Source organism: Microtus ochrogaster, chromosome 15, assembly GCF_000317375.1.
Source record: "Microtus ochrogaster isolate Prairie Vole_2 chromosome 15, MicOch1.0, whole genome shotgun sequence".
Taxonomy (NCBI): domain Eukaryota; kingdom Metazoa; phylum Chordata; class Mammalia; order Rodentia; family Cricetidae; genus Microtus; species Microtus ochrogaster.
Window position 1 is genome coordinate 13,445,657 of NC_022017.1, and position 15,780 is coordinate 13,461,436.

The 15,780-nt window shown below is 47.8% G+C and overlaps 1 protein-coding gene across 1 annotated transcript in view; it reads left to right on the plus strand.

Annotated features, from left to right (window-relative positions):
- The window catches only part of Enthd1 (ENTH domain containing 1), a 105,113-nt gene extending 90,007 nt beyond the window's left edge, over positions 1-15,106 (plus strand). Inside the window, exon 6 of the mRNA XM_005354174.1 lies at positions 14,508-15,106. Within this exon, the coding sequence (XP_005354231.1) occupies positions 14,508-15,106 (599 nt within the window). The remainder of the gene's footprint in view (positions 1-14,507) is intronic.
- Positions 15,107-15,780: the final 674 nt, after the last annotated feature.

Below are 15,780 nucleotides of genomic sequence, written 5' to 3' on the forward strand. Positions count from 1 at the left end.
AAAACTAGCAATACATTTTTAAACTAAGTGTCTGTTCGCGAGCCACATGAGGATCAGGTTAGAAAATGCTAGTAAAATACTCAGAAGAACCCTAAATTTGGGGCCCTTACTGGTACCCTTCTAGATAATCTATAAGACAAAGATGAAACCACAAGTTAAATAAGGAAATATTTCCAACAGTGACCGATTATAGGAAAGACAGTGGGAGGGCGCTGCTCTGCCTGCATGGGCCCCAGGTTCAAGTCCCTGCCTCACCAGGGAAAAGAAAGATGAGGTAGCTACGGACACTATAGATACCAACATCAAAGCAGTATAAGAGACTATTATGTGATCAGTGGGTTTGGCCCTCGATTGAAATGGGTAAGCTAGTAAATGACCGAAACTGACCTGAGATAACCTTTGTGCTTGTCATAGGTCATAGATAGATCTCTGTGTGTGTGTGTTCCCATATTAAAAGTGTATGTTATAATATGTGCATATATACCTATGTTAAGGGCGTGTGTGTATATATAATATGGGAGTGCATACATTTACAAACATATATACCTGAGTATATTACCAGGACCATCTTACAAACAATGCCTCGATCCCATGGAGTTTTGCTGGCACATTGTAAGGAAGGCAAAGCATCAGGCTTCCTTGTTCTTTCCAAATATTCCCAGGGCATTACCCCATCATCTCATGAAGATGGCTAATCTGCTACCCGTGTCTGACATACAGTGCAAGAAAAGTAAATTAGAGAGCAACATGGATTAACATCAGATGCAGAAAGTCTTAATAAGATATTAGCAAATCACATCCAGCAAGATCAAGAAGTGACAATGTCCCACAACCCAGTGGGATTCTTCCCAGAGCTGTAGCGTTGGCTTGACGTTTGAAAATGAATCTCTGCGATCCACCACATTAATAGAATAAGATTTAAAATGATATAATTATCTTGATTCATGTAGAAAATTGATACAATTCTACATTCAATTATGATTATAAAAAATGTAAGCAAATTAGGAATAAAAAGGAACTTCCCTCAAGCTGATAACGAGTGTCTTTTAAAATTGCACTGCAGACATAATTAATGATGAAAGAGCGAGGGCCGTCCAGACTGCATCGGCAAGGAGCAGGGCGCGTGTCTTCTGAATCAGTTTTCTTGAGCAGTGGGTTAGAGGGCCCAGCTGGGCAAAATAGACCATAGGAAGAGATCGAAGACATGGATACTGGAAAGGAAAACATAGTATTGCCTTTGTTCAGTGATAACATGATTCTTTATGTAGGAAATTCACACACACACATACGGTACACACACACTGCACATACATACACAGACATAAAATCTTTAAAAAAATTAATTTAAAAAAACTGCCAGCACTCGGGAGGCAGAGGCAGGCGGATCTCTGTGAGTTCGAGACCAGCCTGGTCTACAAGAGCTAGTTCCAGGACAGGCTCCAAAACCACAGAGAAACCCTGTTCGAAAAACCAAAAAAAAAAAAAAAAAAACAAAAAAAAAACTGGGCAGTGGTGGCGCATGGATTTAGTCTGAGCACTCAGGAGAGGCAGAGAGATCTCTGTGAGTTTGAGGTCTGGTCTACAGAGTAAGTTCCAGGACAACCAAGACTACACAGAGAAACCCTGTCTTTGGGGGAAAAAAATCTTGCACTGAGGGCTGGGATGTGGCTCTGCTGGTAGCGTGCTCAACTAGCATATAGGACGCTGAAGCCCTGGGTGCCATCCTGAACCCTGCATAAACCAGGCGTGGGGACACATAGCTGCAAGCCCAGCCCTTGGGAGGTGTAGACAGATCAGACGTTCAAGATGGAGGCTACCCTGGAATACACGAGACCATATCTCAGAAAAACTAAAACAGCCTGCCCTGAGACCTATGAACAGTTTCTGAGAACAATCGAGGGCCTGACAATCGAGAGGCTCTACTGCTTCAGTATAGAAATGCGGCTCAAGAAGCTTTCCCCTGTCGTTCCGTTGACTCAGTGCGGCCCCAGAAGGGGGCCGTAGAAAATTGACAAGTTGAGCCTTACGTTAATCTCCACAGGAAATGTAAAGTATGTAAAACAGCCTAAATCGTGAAAGCAGAACTATTCAAGATGCATCATAAAGCAAGACACCATAGTGCATATATTCGAGAGAACAAGAGCCTTGATTTTATAGTGGGGAACGTTTCCAGCTGGTGGAGTCTGGCCCTGGGTGGGAGTCCCTGGGCTGTCAGTCAGGATGACTGGCAGAATAACGAGGTTAATCTTTCCCTCAGTCGGCACCGCAGTACTTAATCTGCCTACTCCGTTTCTTACCCCATTCTTAGCTGTAATCTATATTTGATTTCTTTAAAAATTCATTTGGACTTTAATTTCTCTTTCCAATTTTGTTAATAGAAGGGAGAGATGGGTAGGTAGGTAGATGATAGATGGAGAGATAGATAATAAATTTATGTGACATTGATAGATTTTACACTTATTGCAAATTGTTAAAATTTCTACTAAGCACTGAATTATGTTTGTGTGGGTTACTACTTCCAAGTTATTGCATACATTTATCTATTTACTTATTTGTTGTGTGTGTGTGTGTGTGCATGTGTGTGTGTGTGTGTGTGTGTGTGTGTGTGTGTGTGTATAGGGGTGTGTGTGCCACAGCTCAAGTCTGGAGGTCAGAGGACCAATGGCAGGAGTCTGTTCTCTTCTTGCACTGTGTGGGTCCCAGGAATGGTTCTCAGCTCATCAGGTTTGGCAGCAACTGCCTGACCCACTGAGCTATCTCAATCTCAACCCAATAGAAGCAACACTGTGAATCTGACAGAGCATGATGGCTGAGTTCCCTGTGCTGGAGAGAGACTGGACACCTCATCATGAAGCCTTCTTAGGGCCCTGTAATTAGCTGAACAGCGTTCCTGTGACAGCACAGGCTCTAGAGTCAGAAAGGTGGGGTTTAGGATCCCAGCTCCTCTGCCACTCACAGTGTGGCGACGGGAGAGGCACCTGGCCTCTGCATGTCGGTGCCTGGTTTGTGAGGCAGATGAGGATGGCTCTGCCGCGTGGGGGTCACAGAAGCAAAGCCCTCCGAGTGGAACTTGGGACTCAGCACAGTCACTGCTGCACTACTTAGATGCATGAGTGTCAGCCCATCGCTAACCTCAGGGTCTCTCTGTCGGCGTCCTTCTCATGCCTTCTCAGCAACAGGTACACGCCTGTGGGGTTACTGTTGCGGTGATGAAACGCCATGACCAAAAACAAGCTGAGGAAGAAAGGGTTTATTTCAGTTTATACTTTCAGGTAACACTCCATCACTGTGGGAAGTCAGAGCAGGAACTCAAATAGAGCAGGAGCTGATGCAGAAACCTTGGAGAAGTGCTGCTTACTGGCTTCCTCAGCCTGCTTTCTTACAGAACCTAGGACCACCAACCCAGGGATGACACTACCCACAATGGGCTGGCTTCTCCCCTGTGGATCACTAATTAAGAAAATGTCTTACAGCCAGAATTTATGGAGGCATTTTCTTGAGGGTCCCTCCTTTCAGATAACTCTACCGTGTATCAAGTTGACATAAAACTAGCCAGGACAACACCTTCCTCGCAGAAAAGGCATTCCCACTGTGGAATGCTGTCACTGAACACAGGTTCTGGAGAGCTCCAACTCATTCCTCAGAAAGCAGCCACTCAGCTGTGGATTGATCACCATTTTCTTGTAAAGAACAAACAGCCTTCCAAGCCTCGAGCAGCCTGGCTTCTTCCTTTCAGTAGCCCAGGTTCTTTTTATCAGACAAGTCTTGTTTCACTCTGGTACAGTTCCCGGGATCTCACTGGCACTCTCCTGCCCCTCCCTGCCGCATCCCCCCCTCCACCCTTCCAAGAGTGACCTTGGGGTGAAGAAGTTCTCACTCATCTTTCCTCTGCCTTCCGGCGAGGCCATCTGTTGTTTTCGCTAAACAATAGCTACACGTAGACTTAATAGCTGAGCGCATTCCTCCTCGACTATTGGTAGCGACCCTGCCTGCCCTGTTTATGATTGTCTACACGCACCAGGCACAGTACCGTGCACGTCGTAGTTGTTAGTGTTTTGTTAGTGAACTAAAGCCAGCTTAGAAGTGGCAGAAATGGAGCAGGTCCATGAGAAACATAGAAGGAGGATGCTGGAGCATGGAGCCAGATGGAAGATGTGGAGCCTGAGGAGCAGATTAAGAAGTTTGAACTTCAGGGCTGGAGAGATGGCTCAGCAGTTCAGAGTCTGTACTGCCATTACAGAGGACCTCGGCTCAGTTCCCCACACCCACTCAGAGATCCAGGGCAGCTAGAGGTCACAGAAGTGCAGGGAGGTAACCAAAGGTCCTCGTGGGGCATGACCCTGGGAAAGTGGACCTGAGTCTGGAACACAGAAATAAAGGGAAGAACCTTTTTGGAGGAGAAAGGCTGTTTCACAGGGCTGTTTGCTGTCTTGTAGCAGCAAGCCTCTGCACCTCTCATCCCAAGTCACAGCCTCGGTTGCTTCTTGATGGGGGACGGCACCTGTGGTGGTGATTAGTGACTCACAACTGGACAGGATCTAGGATCACCAGGAGACAAAGCTCTGGGCATATCTGTGAGAGAGTCTGCAGATTGGGTTAAGTGAAGTGCAAAGACCCACCCTAATTGTGAGTAGCACCATTTTGTGGGTGTGGCTCCTGAATGACTACAAAGGGGAAAGCATGCCTCTCGTTCTACTTCCTGACTAGGAATGCAGCCTGAGCAGCTGCCTCACACTCCTGCCCCACCACCGTGTGCCACTGCACTGTGGGCCAAGACGAACCCTTCTCCTCTTGAGCTGTCTCAGCACCAGAAAAGTGACTAAAGACTCCTGAGTAGCCTGGAGGGTCTGCAGGGACCAGACATGAAGAACTGAGAAGGAAGGAGATAGAACTCTTATGGGGTCAAGATGAGGCCAGCAGGAGACAGCCTCTGGCCACTGCCTGTGGCAGGAAGAGCGGACCTGGCACACAGCCTGCCTGGCTGCCTTACAGGCAGATTTCAGAAACTTGTACCCCAGTGGCAGCCAAGGAGAACAACAATAACCCAGGCCACACAGCGCTGGTGACCACAGTACTTAACATCCGGTCCTTACAGCAGAGGAGTGCAGTTCAGCAGATGAGACAGAAGTCACAGTGGCGTGGCATGGGAATGGCAAGGTGGCGGGAATCTGATGAGAAAGGAGACAGCTGATAGTGGAGGGAGCAGAGAAGGGCCGCTGGTCTCGCAGTCTCAGCAGGTCCTGTGGATGCCTAGGAGTGACGGGACGGCTGCGTGTGAGTGAGAAGTAAAGCACTTTGGGAACCAGGGCTTGAGAGCTGGGCCGTCCTGAGCACCCACTTGTTGCAGGTGCAAGACTGAAGTGGGCATCTGATCTCCATAGCCCGACACTGGGGATGATGGAGAATGCAGACGCTCTCAGCTTCCGCTTTCAAGAGGTGTTTACACAAAGAGTCCTCGTCCGACATCATGAACTCCCTGGAGTAATGAGCTGAGCGAGTTCAGAAGCACTTGCACTGTGTGTCTCCGTGACCTCAGATGGGGTGGAGGGGCCACCTCCGTGCTTCAACGCCCTCCTGAATGCCAGCTCCTTGTGACCTTTGATACTGAAGAATGACCCTGTGGCAGCCCATTGCCTCTCCTCCACTTGATTTTGTTACCATCTGTAGCTCAGACTGTTGTTTCCCGTCATTATCTCATCACACGGGACAGACGGAGAACTGTAGGTGCCAGGACCCCATGTTTCCTCATCACACGGGACAGACGGAGAACTGTAGGTGCCAGGACCCCACAGGCAGTGTTCACTCCTGCTCTTAGGTCCCAGCTGCCTGCTGTGTAGTCTTTGTAGAGCTGAACAGCCTGCTGGGAAACAGCAGCCAGCGGTGCATGCTCTGGCCCCCGCCTGTTTCTGTCCTTGGTCCACAACTGTTCTGTGCAGTTCTTTGCTGGTTCATCTCTGCTGGCGAAATAACCAGACAAGCACAGAAGACGTGAACTGTAAAAGCCAGTGGTTCCCAACTTCTGGGTCTCCACCCTCCAAGACCAGCACAGCAGACGGTGAACTGTAGAAGCCAGTGGTTCCCAACCTCTGGGTCTCTACCCTTCCAAGGGTAGAATATCAGATATCCTGCATATCAGGTATTTACATTACAATTTATAGCTGAAGCAAAATTACAGTTATGAATGAGCAACAAAATAATTTTATGGTTGGGGGGGTTTGCCACAAGAGGAACCATGTTAAATGGTTGAAAACCACTGGAAAAACCCTCAGAGCCAACAAAAAAATTTGAAATTTTCCCTTTAAAAACCTGGGAAATGTGGATCTAGGGAGATGATTCTGTGGGTAAGAGCTTGCTACACAGGCATAAGGACCTGAGTTCAAGTCCCTCATGCCTATGTAAACAGCTAGGTGTAGCCACATTCATTTGTAACCCCAGACCTGGAGCAGCAGAGATGGGAATGTCTGGGCTCCCTGACCAGCCAGTCTAGGCTGGCTGGTGCCCTGCAGGCTCAGTGAGAGATCCGGTCTCAGATATAAGACAGAGCGGCTGAGAAGGAGCGTGTGCGCGTCCACTGATGCATGAGCCACATGCACGAGCATGCACTTCAGTGCATTTTACGTCCTCCCGGAGTTCCTCAGTACTTTCGTTGCTTCAGCAAGCCCTAGACCCAACCTCTCCATCGCTGCTGGCTGCCACTAAGCCTCTCTGCTTGAGTTCTGCCTTTCCTGGACATTTCATGCCGGATGAGACCTTGTCAGCTTCGTCCTCCCAGCGTATTCTCAGAGTTGTGACATACGTCAGTCTGTCCCTCTTCGTGACCAAATGGTATTCCATGGTGCAGACACAGCCATCAGTGGACATTTTAGCTGTTTCTACTTTTAACATTCTAAATAAGCCCTTTACAACCATTTAGATAAAACGATACATTGGAGGGGTGACAGTACTTTAGTTTGAGTGTGTTGCTCATTTGGAAGTCACTGTATGTCATCTGGGAGCATTGAAAGAGATGAATTAGGGAGAGAAAGTGAGAAATCTGTGTTTAGCCGTCCGGGGGTCTGTTGATCCAGATAAAACACATGGACACCAGAGGAAGATGGCAATATCCCTGGAAATGTACCTTTTTCATCTTTGCCACATAGTTCTAAATGCGATTTAAATAGAAAGCTATTGTATCTTAATTAGCAGGCCTTCTGCATTTGCAGTAGAAATGTTAAAGATAACGCATCAGCGTTTGGAATGAGTTTGTCAGTGCTGTCCTTGAGCAGCTGACAACTGGCCTGTATCACACGACGAGCATTTAAAACACAGCCACTTCCTCTAGCTTACTGCTGCAGTCCCCGCACCAAGGGGATTGGTGCCAACAGGATGCCCACATCACTTCTGCGGGGAGCCAGCACAGGGGAAGAGAAGGGCAGTGCAGGATGCCCCCAGAGCAGATTGAAGGGTGCAGCGCAGCTGCACAGTGTTTGGAAACAAAAGGAAATTGGCGCGCAGCAATTAGCACCAAGTGGCTTTCTGCAGCGCTGAGCCTGCAGATCAGAGCTGGAGCCCACACCACGCTGTCACTCAGCAGTGGTGGCACAGAGCCAAAGGAGGGTGGCCAGGGGAAGATTTTCTGGTTCCTACTTTAGAAACACCTATAACCTGGAAGCTCAGCTTTTCTGGACCCAGCCTTGCCTCTGGTTCACCAGGTCCCGGGAAGGCCCAAGACCCACACTCTAGCAAGTCCCCAACATTGCTGCCAAGAACACAAAGCTAAGTATGGGGGAGGGGCTTTAGTGGCCTCCTGTATGTGTGCGCCTACCCATGTCCTAGTGTGGGGATGGCTCCACACTAATAGTTGATTCCTGAGTTCATTTTCCTCTCAGCTCCTTGGGGGTTTCCTCTGAGCACCTTCTTTCTAAATGCTGCAGGCTCCAAGTCTCCTAGTCCCTTTTTGCCCATATTCACCTTAAATCCCCTTTTCCTTCCCACCTAATTTTGTGTACTTCCCTACCCCCGCCCCCATCAAGGGCAGTTTATGCTGCCCAAATATTCTTGAATGTGTTGTGTGACCCTCCACTGGGGCATGGTTGACTTATCGGTCTCCACTCTTAGAGAAAACTGACCCTCCCTCTCCCAGCAGTTAAGATTACCCTTGGGGGTGGGACTTCATGCCAGCTCCCCTCCCCACACTGGGATCTGGTCTGACTTGGGCTGGCACAGGTCTTGTCCATGCTGTCACAGCCACTGTGGGTTCATATTTGCAAAGCTGTCCGTGTGTCCAGAGACACTGTTTCCTTGGAGTCGTCTGCCACCTCTGGCCCTTCCACTCCTCCTGCCAAATACTGTTTCTGAAACAGTTCCTTGGTTCTCCAGTAAATACACTGTGGGCTCCAGAATCTCCAAATTTCATCAAGAACATATTTTTCTACCATCGGATGCATGGCCTCTGACAGGGAATCAGTAGCAAGCTCCCTGAATGGCAGAAAGCCTGCCATTTCCTCGGGAATGCACAGCTCGTGTGGAACACCACATATTAGTAAGTTAACAATTGGTACTGTTGTATTGCCACAACCACGAAATCTGCCAGAACCATCTCATGGGAGAAGACCTTTATTCTGGCTCACAGTTTCCGAGGATTCAGCCGTGGAGGGGGGGAAGCATGGCAGGGCAGCTTGGCAGAGTGTAGACCTGTGGAGGAGGCTCAATCTGTGCCGACCAACAAATAGTAAAACAGGAAGCTGGCAGGGATAACACCTCCCCTCCCCCAGGATCCTATCCTAGTGAGGCCCTACCTCCAAAAGATGCCCTACCTTCTAAAATAGCACTGCAACCTAGGGTGTAAGCATTCAGAACGTGAGCCTGGGGGACCTTTCCACTCCAAACCATGCTAGCCTTTTTTATTTACTGGGCTATTTACTGGGTTCTCCTATAACTTCCACATACCAACCACAGTTCTAACTCATGCATAGTAAGAGAAGTGGAATCTTCAAATAATGAAATATAGTTTCTTTCTTTCTTTATTATCCTCTGGGTAAAGATCAGTAACTCTGTCAGCTGCTCCTATGGCTGCCACATCACCTCACCATCCTGATGATTTTTTTCTGAACTTTATACCCACAAGTTAACGTAATTCTGTAATAGAGTGAACTTCTGCAATCGTTCCAGCTCAGCGGAGCGGTGTGGACTGCAGTGTGCCTGCTGAGCTCACAGTCTGGGACGTCGGAGGTTCTTGAATTTGAGTCCCATCCTGTCTCTTTGTAACTTTCTGATCTGGGAGAGATTTCTAGCCACTGAATTCCTTTGCATCATGTTTAAAATGAGGTTATCAAACCTATTCCACATTGAGGGATGTATTAGTCAGTGTTCTGTTATTGTAACACAACACTGAAGGCTAGATACTTTGTCAATAAAAGGAGGTTTACTTTGCTTAAAGTTTTGAATGTCTAAGAGCATCTGCTCAGCTCTGGTGAGTGACAGCATCATGTGAGAGAAAGGTCACCTGATAAGAAGCCAGAGAAGGATTTGAGGGTCAGGCTTACGTTTTTATAATAAGTCACTTTCACAGGAACTAACCTGAGTTCTGTAAGAAATTCAACAATCCTGTCCAAGGGCAGTATCCCCGATGACCTTGTGACCTCCTACCAGATCCAAGCCCTTAAAGCATCCACCACCCGTCATGGCCACATTGGGAAGCATGACCGTGTGGGGGCAGACCACATGTAAACCAAGGCACGTGCTAAAGAGAACCAGGAAGCAGCTATTTTAAAAATGGGTTTTATAGTCCCAGCACCCAGGGCACAGCAGCAGGTAGGTATCTGAGTTTGAGGCCAGTCTGATGTACATAATGATTTCCAGGACAGCCAGGGATACTTAGAGATTCTTTCTAAGAAAAACACAAACAAACAAAAAACACCACTACCATCATCATATAAAAGAATAAAATAAGGGCTGGAGAGATGGCTCAGTGGTTAAGAGCAATGGCTGCTCTTCCAGAGGTCCTGAGTTCAATTCCCAGCACCCACATGGTGGCTCACGACCATCTACAACGGGATCTGATGCCCTCGTCCAGCACACAGGTGTACATGCAGAACACTCATACATAAAATTAAATAAAGTTTTTTTTAAAAAAAAGAAATTAAAAATGAGTTCTATCCTTGGACTTCACCTTGAAGCGATCCATTTACCTTGAATAACCCACCCCTATAACTCCCGGGGGTGGGGGGAGGTCCTGAAAATCAGGAGGGAGCACTTGGTGGGTCTCTGAAATGAGAGCTCCAAAAAGTGGTCAGCTTGTGTGGACTGTAACCAGAGCAGCTGTCAGGAGTGAGTGAACAGAGCCTACGGGCACCCTTCCGCTGATGGCTGCAGGAAGGCTGGTAGCCAACCCTTTCCTCTCCCGGCAGCAAACAGGAGACGGTGCTGAGATGCTAACCAGCCTCAGAAGGAGGAACTGCTTCACTGACGTCTGCCGCTTCAAACAACCCACAGGGGCGACTCTTCACTGGGCCCCAGAGTTGGCGCCTCGTGCTCATGTTTGAAGCTTCTGCCAGCTCTCACCCTCTGTTCTGAGCCTCAAGCAGACACGGAGCCGGAGCCTTCTGGAAGGGCCTCTCGTAAGGAACAGTGTGGGAGCACAGTGGAGGACATTACACCGTGAAGGGAGAAGAAAACACTTTAAAAACTCTCCAAAAGACAAGAAAATATGACGTGTCTATAAAACAAGAACAGGCTGTTTGGAGAATTTCTGAGAATAACAAAAAAAACCTCTTCAAAATTAAAATCAGCCAGCAGAAACAAGAAATTCACCAGAAGGATTGCAAGCTAAGACTGATGAAACCTCCAAGAAGTAGGGCAAAGAGACAATGTCAGAGAGAGAGAAGGTGAGGAGAAAGTAGGAAGGGGGCTGGTAAGGTGGCTCAGCGGGTAGACGCTTACCGAGCAAACCTGACAACCAGAGGCCAATTCCCTGAACCCATGTGAAAGTAGGAGAGAACCGATTCTGCCAAGTGCCCTCTGACCTCCACACGTGTGCTGTGCTGCGCTCACACACACTAATCATACTTGAAAATTAGGGCTGGAGAGAGGCTCAGTAAAGTGCTGCTCAAGCCTGAGGACCAGAGTTCGGGCCCCAGAACGGGGATGTGGTAGCCCTCATCTGTGGTCCTGGTGTGTCCTATTGAGAGGGAGATGCAGGACACCCTGGCAAGCTCACAGAACAGCTAGGCTGAACACAGTGGTCAGCAAGAGGCCCTGTGTCACAGTGGAAGGAGAGGACCCACGACCAAGAGTGTCCTCTGACCTCCACATGACTGTGGTGGCACACGTGCATGTACACCTACACACGAGTGTGTGCACACACACTGCACACATTAGAAAGCGAGGAGTCGGAAGATAGTTCAGACACTCTTACGTGCAAACCAGGAGTTCAGAGAGAGAGAGCAGAGACACCGTGAGCCATACACTCCCTGGTCGAAGCCTAGAGAAAACATTTGAATCCGAAGGAAACGAGTTCCCTGATTCAAACCTCAGTCAATGAAGATTGCCCCGCTTCAGCGAACAGCATCGAGGATTCCAGAGTACTGGGGATGAAGAGGAAAACTGCTAATACCTCAGAGGTGCAGCAGGCTCTGTGCCATGAGTAAGAGTTAGAACAGTAGGTCTGGAGAGGGACTTATCAGTTAAGAGCAATGGCTGCTCTTCCCAGGGGCCTGGGTTTAATTCCCAGCACCCACATGGTGGCTCACAACCATCCATAACTCCAGTTCCAAGGGATCAGTGCTCTCTTCTGGGCTCCACAGATAACAGGTATGCACCTGTTACATAGACCTGCATACAGGTAAACCACCTGCACACCCAAAATGAAAGTAAATAAATCTTTTTTTAAAAAGTAGAATGGCTGTGACTTAGCACTTAAAATACTGGAAATAGGAAGGTGGTGGAAGATGGCCTTCAAGAGTCAGTGGTCCAGAGAATGTCGTGCTCTCCTGGAGACCTGTGTGTGGATCCATAGAGCTCACATAGGTCATACATGGCAGTGAGCACTGCAGTCTTTGTGCTCCTAGGTAGAGATAGGGGACAGACACAGGAGAATCCCAGAATCTCTCAGGCCAGCTAGCCTGGTGTGCGTAGCTGTGAACAAGAGAATCTGCCTCAAGCAAGATGGAAAGGTGAGAACCAATGCCCCACATTGTCCTCTGACTTCCGCCTGCAGCATGATGCTCGTGTGTGTGTGTGTGTGTGTGTGTGTGTGTGTGTGTATTTGTACACATGCTCTCAGACGTTTTTCAAAGTCCAAAGGAAAAGACTTTCTGCTTAGAATTCTTCATGAAAACTCTCTAAGCCTGAGGGTAGAAAGAGCATTTTCAGACATGCGTATTCCAGCGCCTCTTGGGCCTCCTTGTCCTTGGCCTGCTGGTGATTGCACTATTCACAAATGACAGCAAAACAAGAAAGGGGGACATGGAGGCTGAAGAAGAGAGATCCAGAGGTGAAGGATATAGCAGACGACAGTTGGGATGCAACATGGAGCATGTGAACACGTGGCTTTCATCATCCACGTGCCCACTAGCATGGCACCACCCTCCCAGCACCAGGAAAGAGTGACTGGATTAGCCTGACCCAGATTCTCCCAGGGAGCTCGGCTGGCCTTGGCCACGCGCAGCTGAGTCCCCCTTTCCTTCCATCCCTGATGCCACATCAGCTGAGAATACTCTTGGCATCCAAAAACAAGTTTTGTGACTGGACCCTTCCCTGAGAACTGTAGATAGGCCCTGAAGAGCTTAGAGCAAAAAATAGCGAGTGGCCACCTGCCCTGACCATTTTTATGAGTTCCAGTTTAGTTCAGAAGGGACATGAATATGTAGTAGAATCTACCAACAAAGCAAAGTCCCCGAGTGCTGAGTGGCAGGCTTCAGCTTCCCTGCTGTGTGCCTGGCCGAGTAAATCTTTAAAGTAACAAGTTCAGAGTGCATCACACACACCCGAGGATAGATTTCACCAGTTTATGCCGTATATCCAAAAATAAATCCACGTAGGTATTCCAAGAGAAAAAAAAAAAAAAAAGCCCTGTGTCCAAAGAAGTTTGGGGAACAGTCGGATAAGATGCTTTAGGGCTGGAGGTCTAGCTCAGTGGGCAGAGGGCTGGCTGAGCACTCATGAAGCTCTTGGTTTGGTCCAGCACATGAACCTAGTGTCGTAACACACTTGTGACCCTAGCACTTGGGAAACAGAGGCAAGAGGATCACGAGTTCAAGGTCATCCTCTGCTCCATAGTGAGTTTGTGGCCATCCTGGGCTTCATGTGACCCTGTAAAGGAAAGTACTGTAGGTCCCTCATCATTTTAAATGCGATGATGCAGTCAGTCCTAATGGGAGGGGCAGTGTGCAGTGACCCAAGAGCCGTTTTTGCAAAACACCAGCTGTTTCATTTTATTTTTTTAAGATTTATTTATTTTATTTGTGTAGGTGTGTTGCCTCAATATATGTATGTGTATGTGCACCCCATGTATGTCTGGTGTACACAGAGGTCAGAAGAGGGTGTCAGATACCTTGGAACCAAAGTTACTAATGACTGTGAGCTGCCATGTAGGTGCTGGGAACCGAACCCAGGTCCTCTGCAAGAGCAGCAAGAGCTCTTAACCTCTGAGCCATCTCTCCAGCCCCAGCATCTGCTATCTTTTGTCTTATTTTATTTTTACTCATCTATTTATTTTACATCCTAGCTGCGCCTCCACCCCCCCTCCCATCTTCCCCTCCCAGCCCCTCTCCCCCATTCCCCCCTCCAACCCCCAGTGCCCTCCTCTTCCGTTTCCACCCAGGAAAGGCATCTGTTCTCTTAAGGAACACACTCATAACAGTTTGGGAAACTAGAATGGAATAGATAGAAGACATTTAGTATGCTTTTACATGAAAGGAAATGAAATTGTTCTCAAGTCTTTAATTTTATGAAATGGATTTCAAGTACGTTTTTATGCCGCTTACAGATCCTTGGTAAGAAAAGTGGGTCCGCGTGCTACAGTGCTCTGGATCTGAGCTGGGCTGGGCTTAGTCTTAATTATGTTTGACCACAGAGAGGAAAAGATTCATTATCCTGGAGTCACTGGAGTTTATTCTGTTATAATAATATCCGTATGGGGGAAAAGGTGAAAGACTAAGTTAGGACTTTCTCGGCCTTCCTACTTGAAATGCCATAAAACCCCAGCAGGCAGAAGATTTAATACCTTCCTCTCAGGGATGAGGCCTACAGTAGCGTAAAAATATGCTGGGTAGGGTTTAGATGTCATGGTGAATATTGATCATTCTATTTTAGGTTCATTTCCACGGCATTATTGGTATATAATACATCTGTAAATTTGTCTGTTTCCGGCTTTGGGTTTTTTTAGGTTTGTGAATTTTTAAACTTTTAAAATTGAGACTGGTTTATATTGAGACCTTCCAGATAGGTGTTTACATGACACAATTATTGTAGCCATTACTCTTGCTTGTATGTTATATAAATCTCTCTCTCTCTTCCTTCTATTTTAGTTTCCACTGCCTCTGAGGTCACATCTTCTTTTTCTACTTTGTCTGTGTCGTCTCCTGACTCGGCCCATCCAGAGAAGTCAGCCCATCGCTTTCCCCTGGTTTTCACCAGCCCTTCCTTCTTGATTCAGCCCCGTCCACAGTCATCGTCTGCCCCCTTCACATACAAAGATGAGGCAGCCAGGGTTCGCCACCCCTTTGCTCCCAGGGGTACAGCATCTCCAGAGGACAAAGAATACCCCAATGGCCAAGATAACTCCGGCTCAGCTACGGAGAAGCCAGCTCACACTCCTAGCAGTAATCAGGTAGCATTTTCCTCTCCAGCTAGAACCTGCTTCCCCTCGGTTAGCCTATCCCAGGCTAGTTTTCAGACAAGGGAAGGCTTGCCCCGGGAATCCCCCTTCCCCGAGGCGAGCTCTCTCCATGGGCTTCTAGGCGAGGTGAGGGGTGCTGTGCTCAGACTCCATGAGGACCTGAGCCTGGTGATCCAGGAACTTGGTGTCATCAACAGTCACCTAGGCAACCTGAGTGGCAGCAGCCAAGCAGCCAGCAAGACTCTGCAGGACCCCCAGTCTTCCATGGGGAGCTCAGATCCTGTCTAGCTGCATAGCCATTTTTCTGGAACACAGTGGTTCTGCTGCCCACCCACCTGGAGGTTCAACACTTCAGAGGTCCCCAGTGCTGTGGAGACAGAAAGGCAATGACTTAATTTTTCATTTTCAAGTTTATGAGCGCATCTTTCAAACCGACAAAGTCATTTGGGTGCTGTGCTTTTTTTTTTCTTTTTCAAGAGAAAGAAGTCACTTTTGATCATTTCAGGTTTAGATAGTAGTTGCTTTGAAACTGGGGAGTATTTCTCCCATTTTTTTGCATTTCAGTACCTTATCCCCAGAGGGGTGAGCCTTAGTGAGAGTTGTGGGAGCCTTTAAAGTGCAAATAGCTGTTGGAGGGCTTTTGAGTAAGCAAGGGAGCCCGGAGAAACCCTGGGTGCCCCACCCCCAGGGCTGCTCACAGACCTCTGCCTGCGCATACTCTTCCAAGCTGAGGTCCACAGATCAGGAACCGGAAGTCTCTCTGCTGCCACAGGGTCAGGGTGAAGAGGAGGGAGGCAGGATGTGGAGCACATGTTTTTATGTTCATTTTTTTTTTTTTCAGAGAATTCAGGTGCATTCCCTTCTCTTGTAGTTCATAAATAAATTCAATATTTTCAACTCACTGTATCTTTTTCTTTTCAAGCAAAAAAAAAAAATTGCCACCTTTACTTTGTAGACAAGAG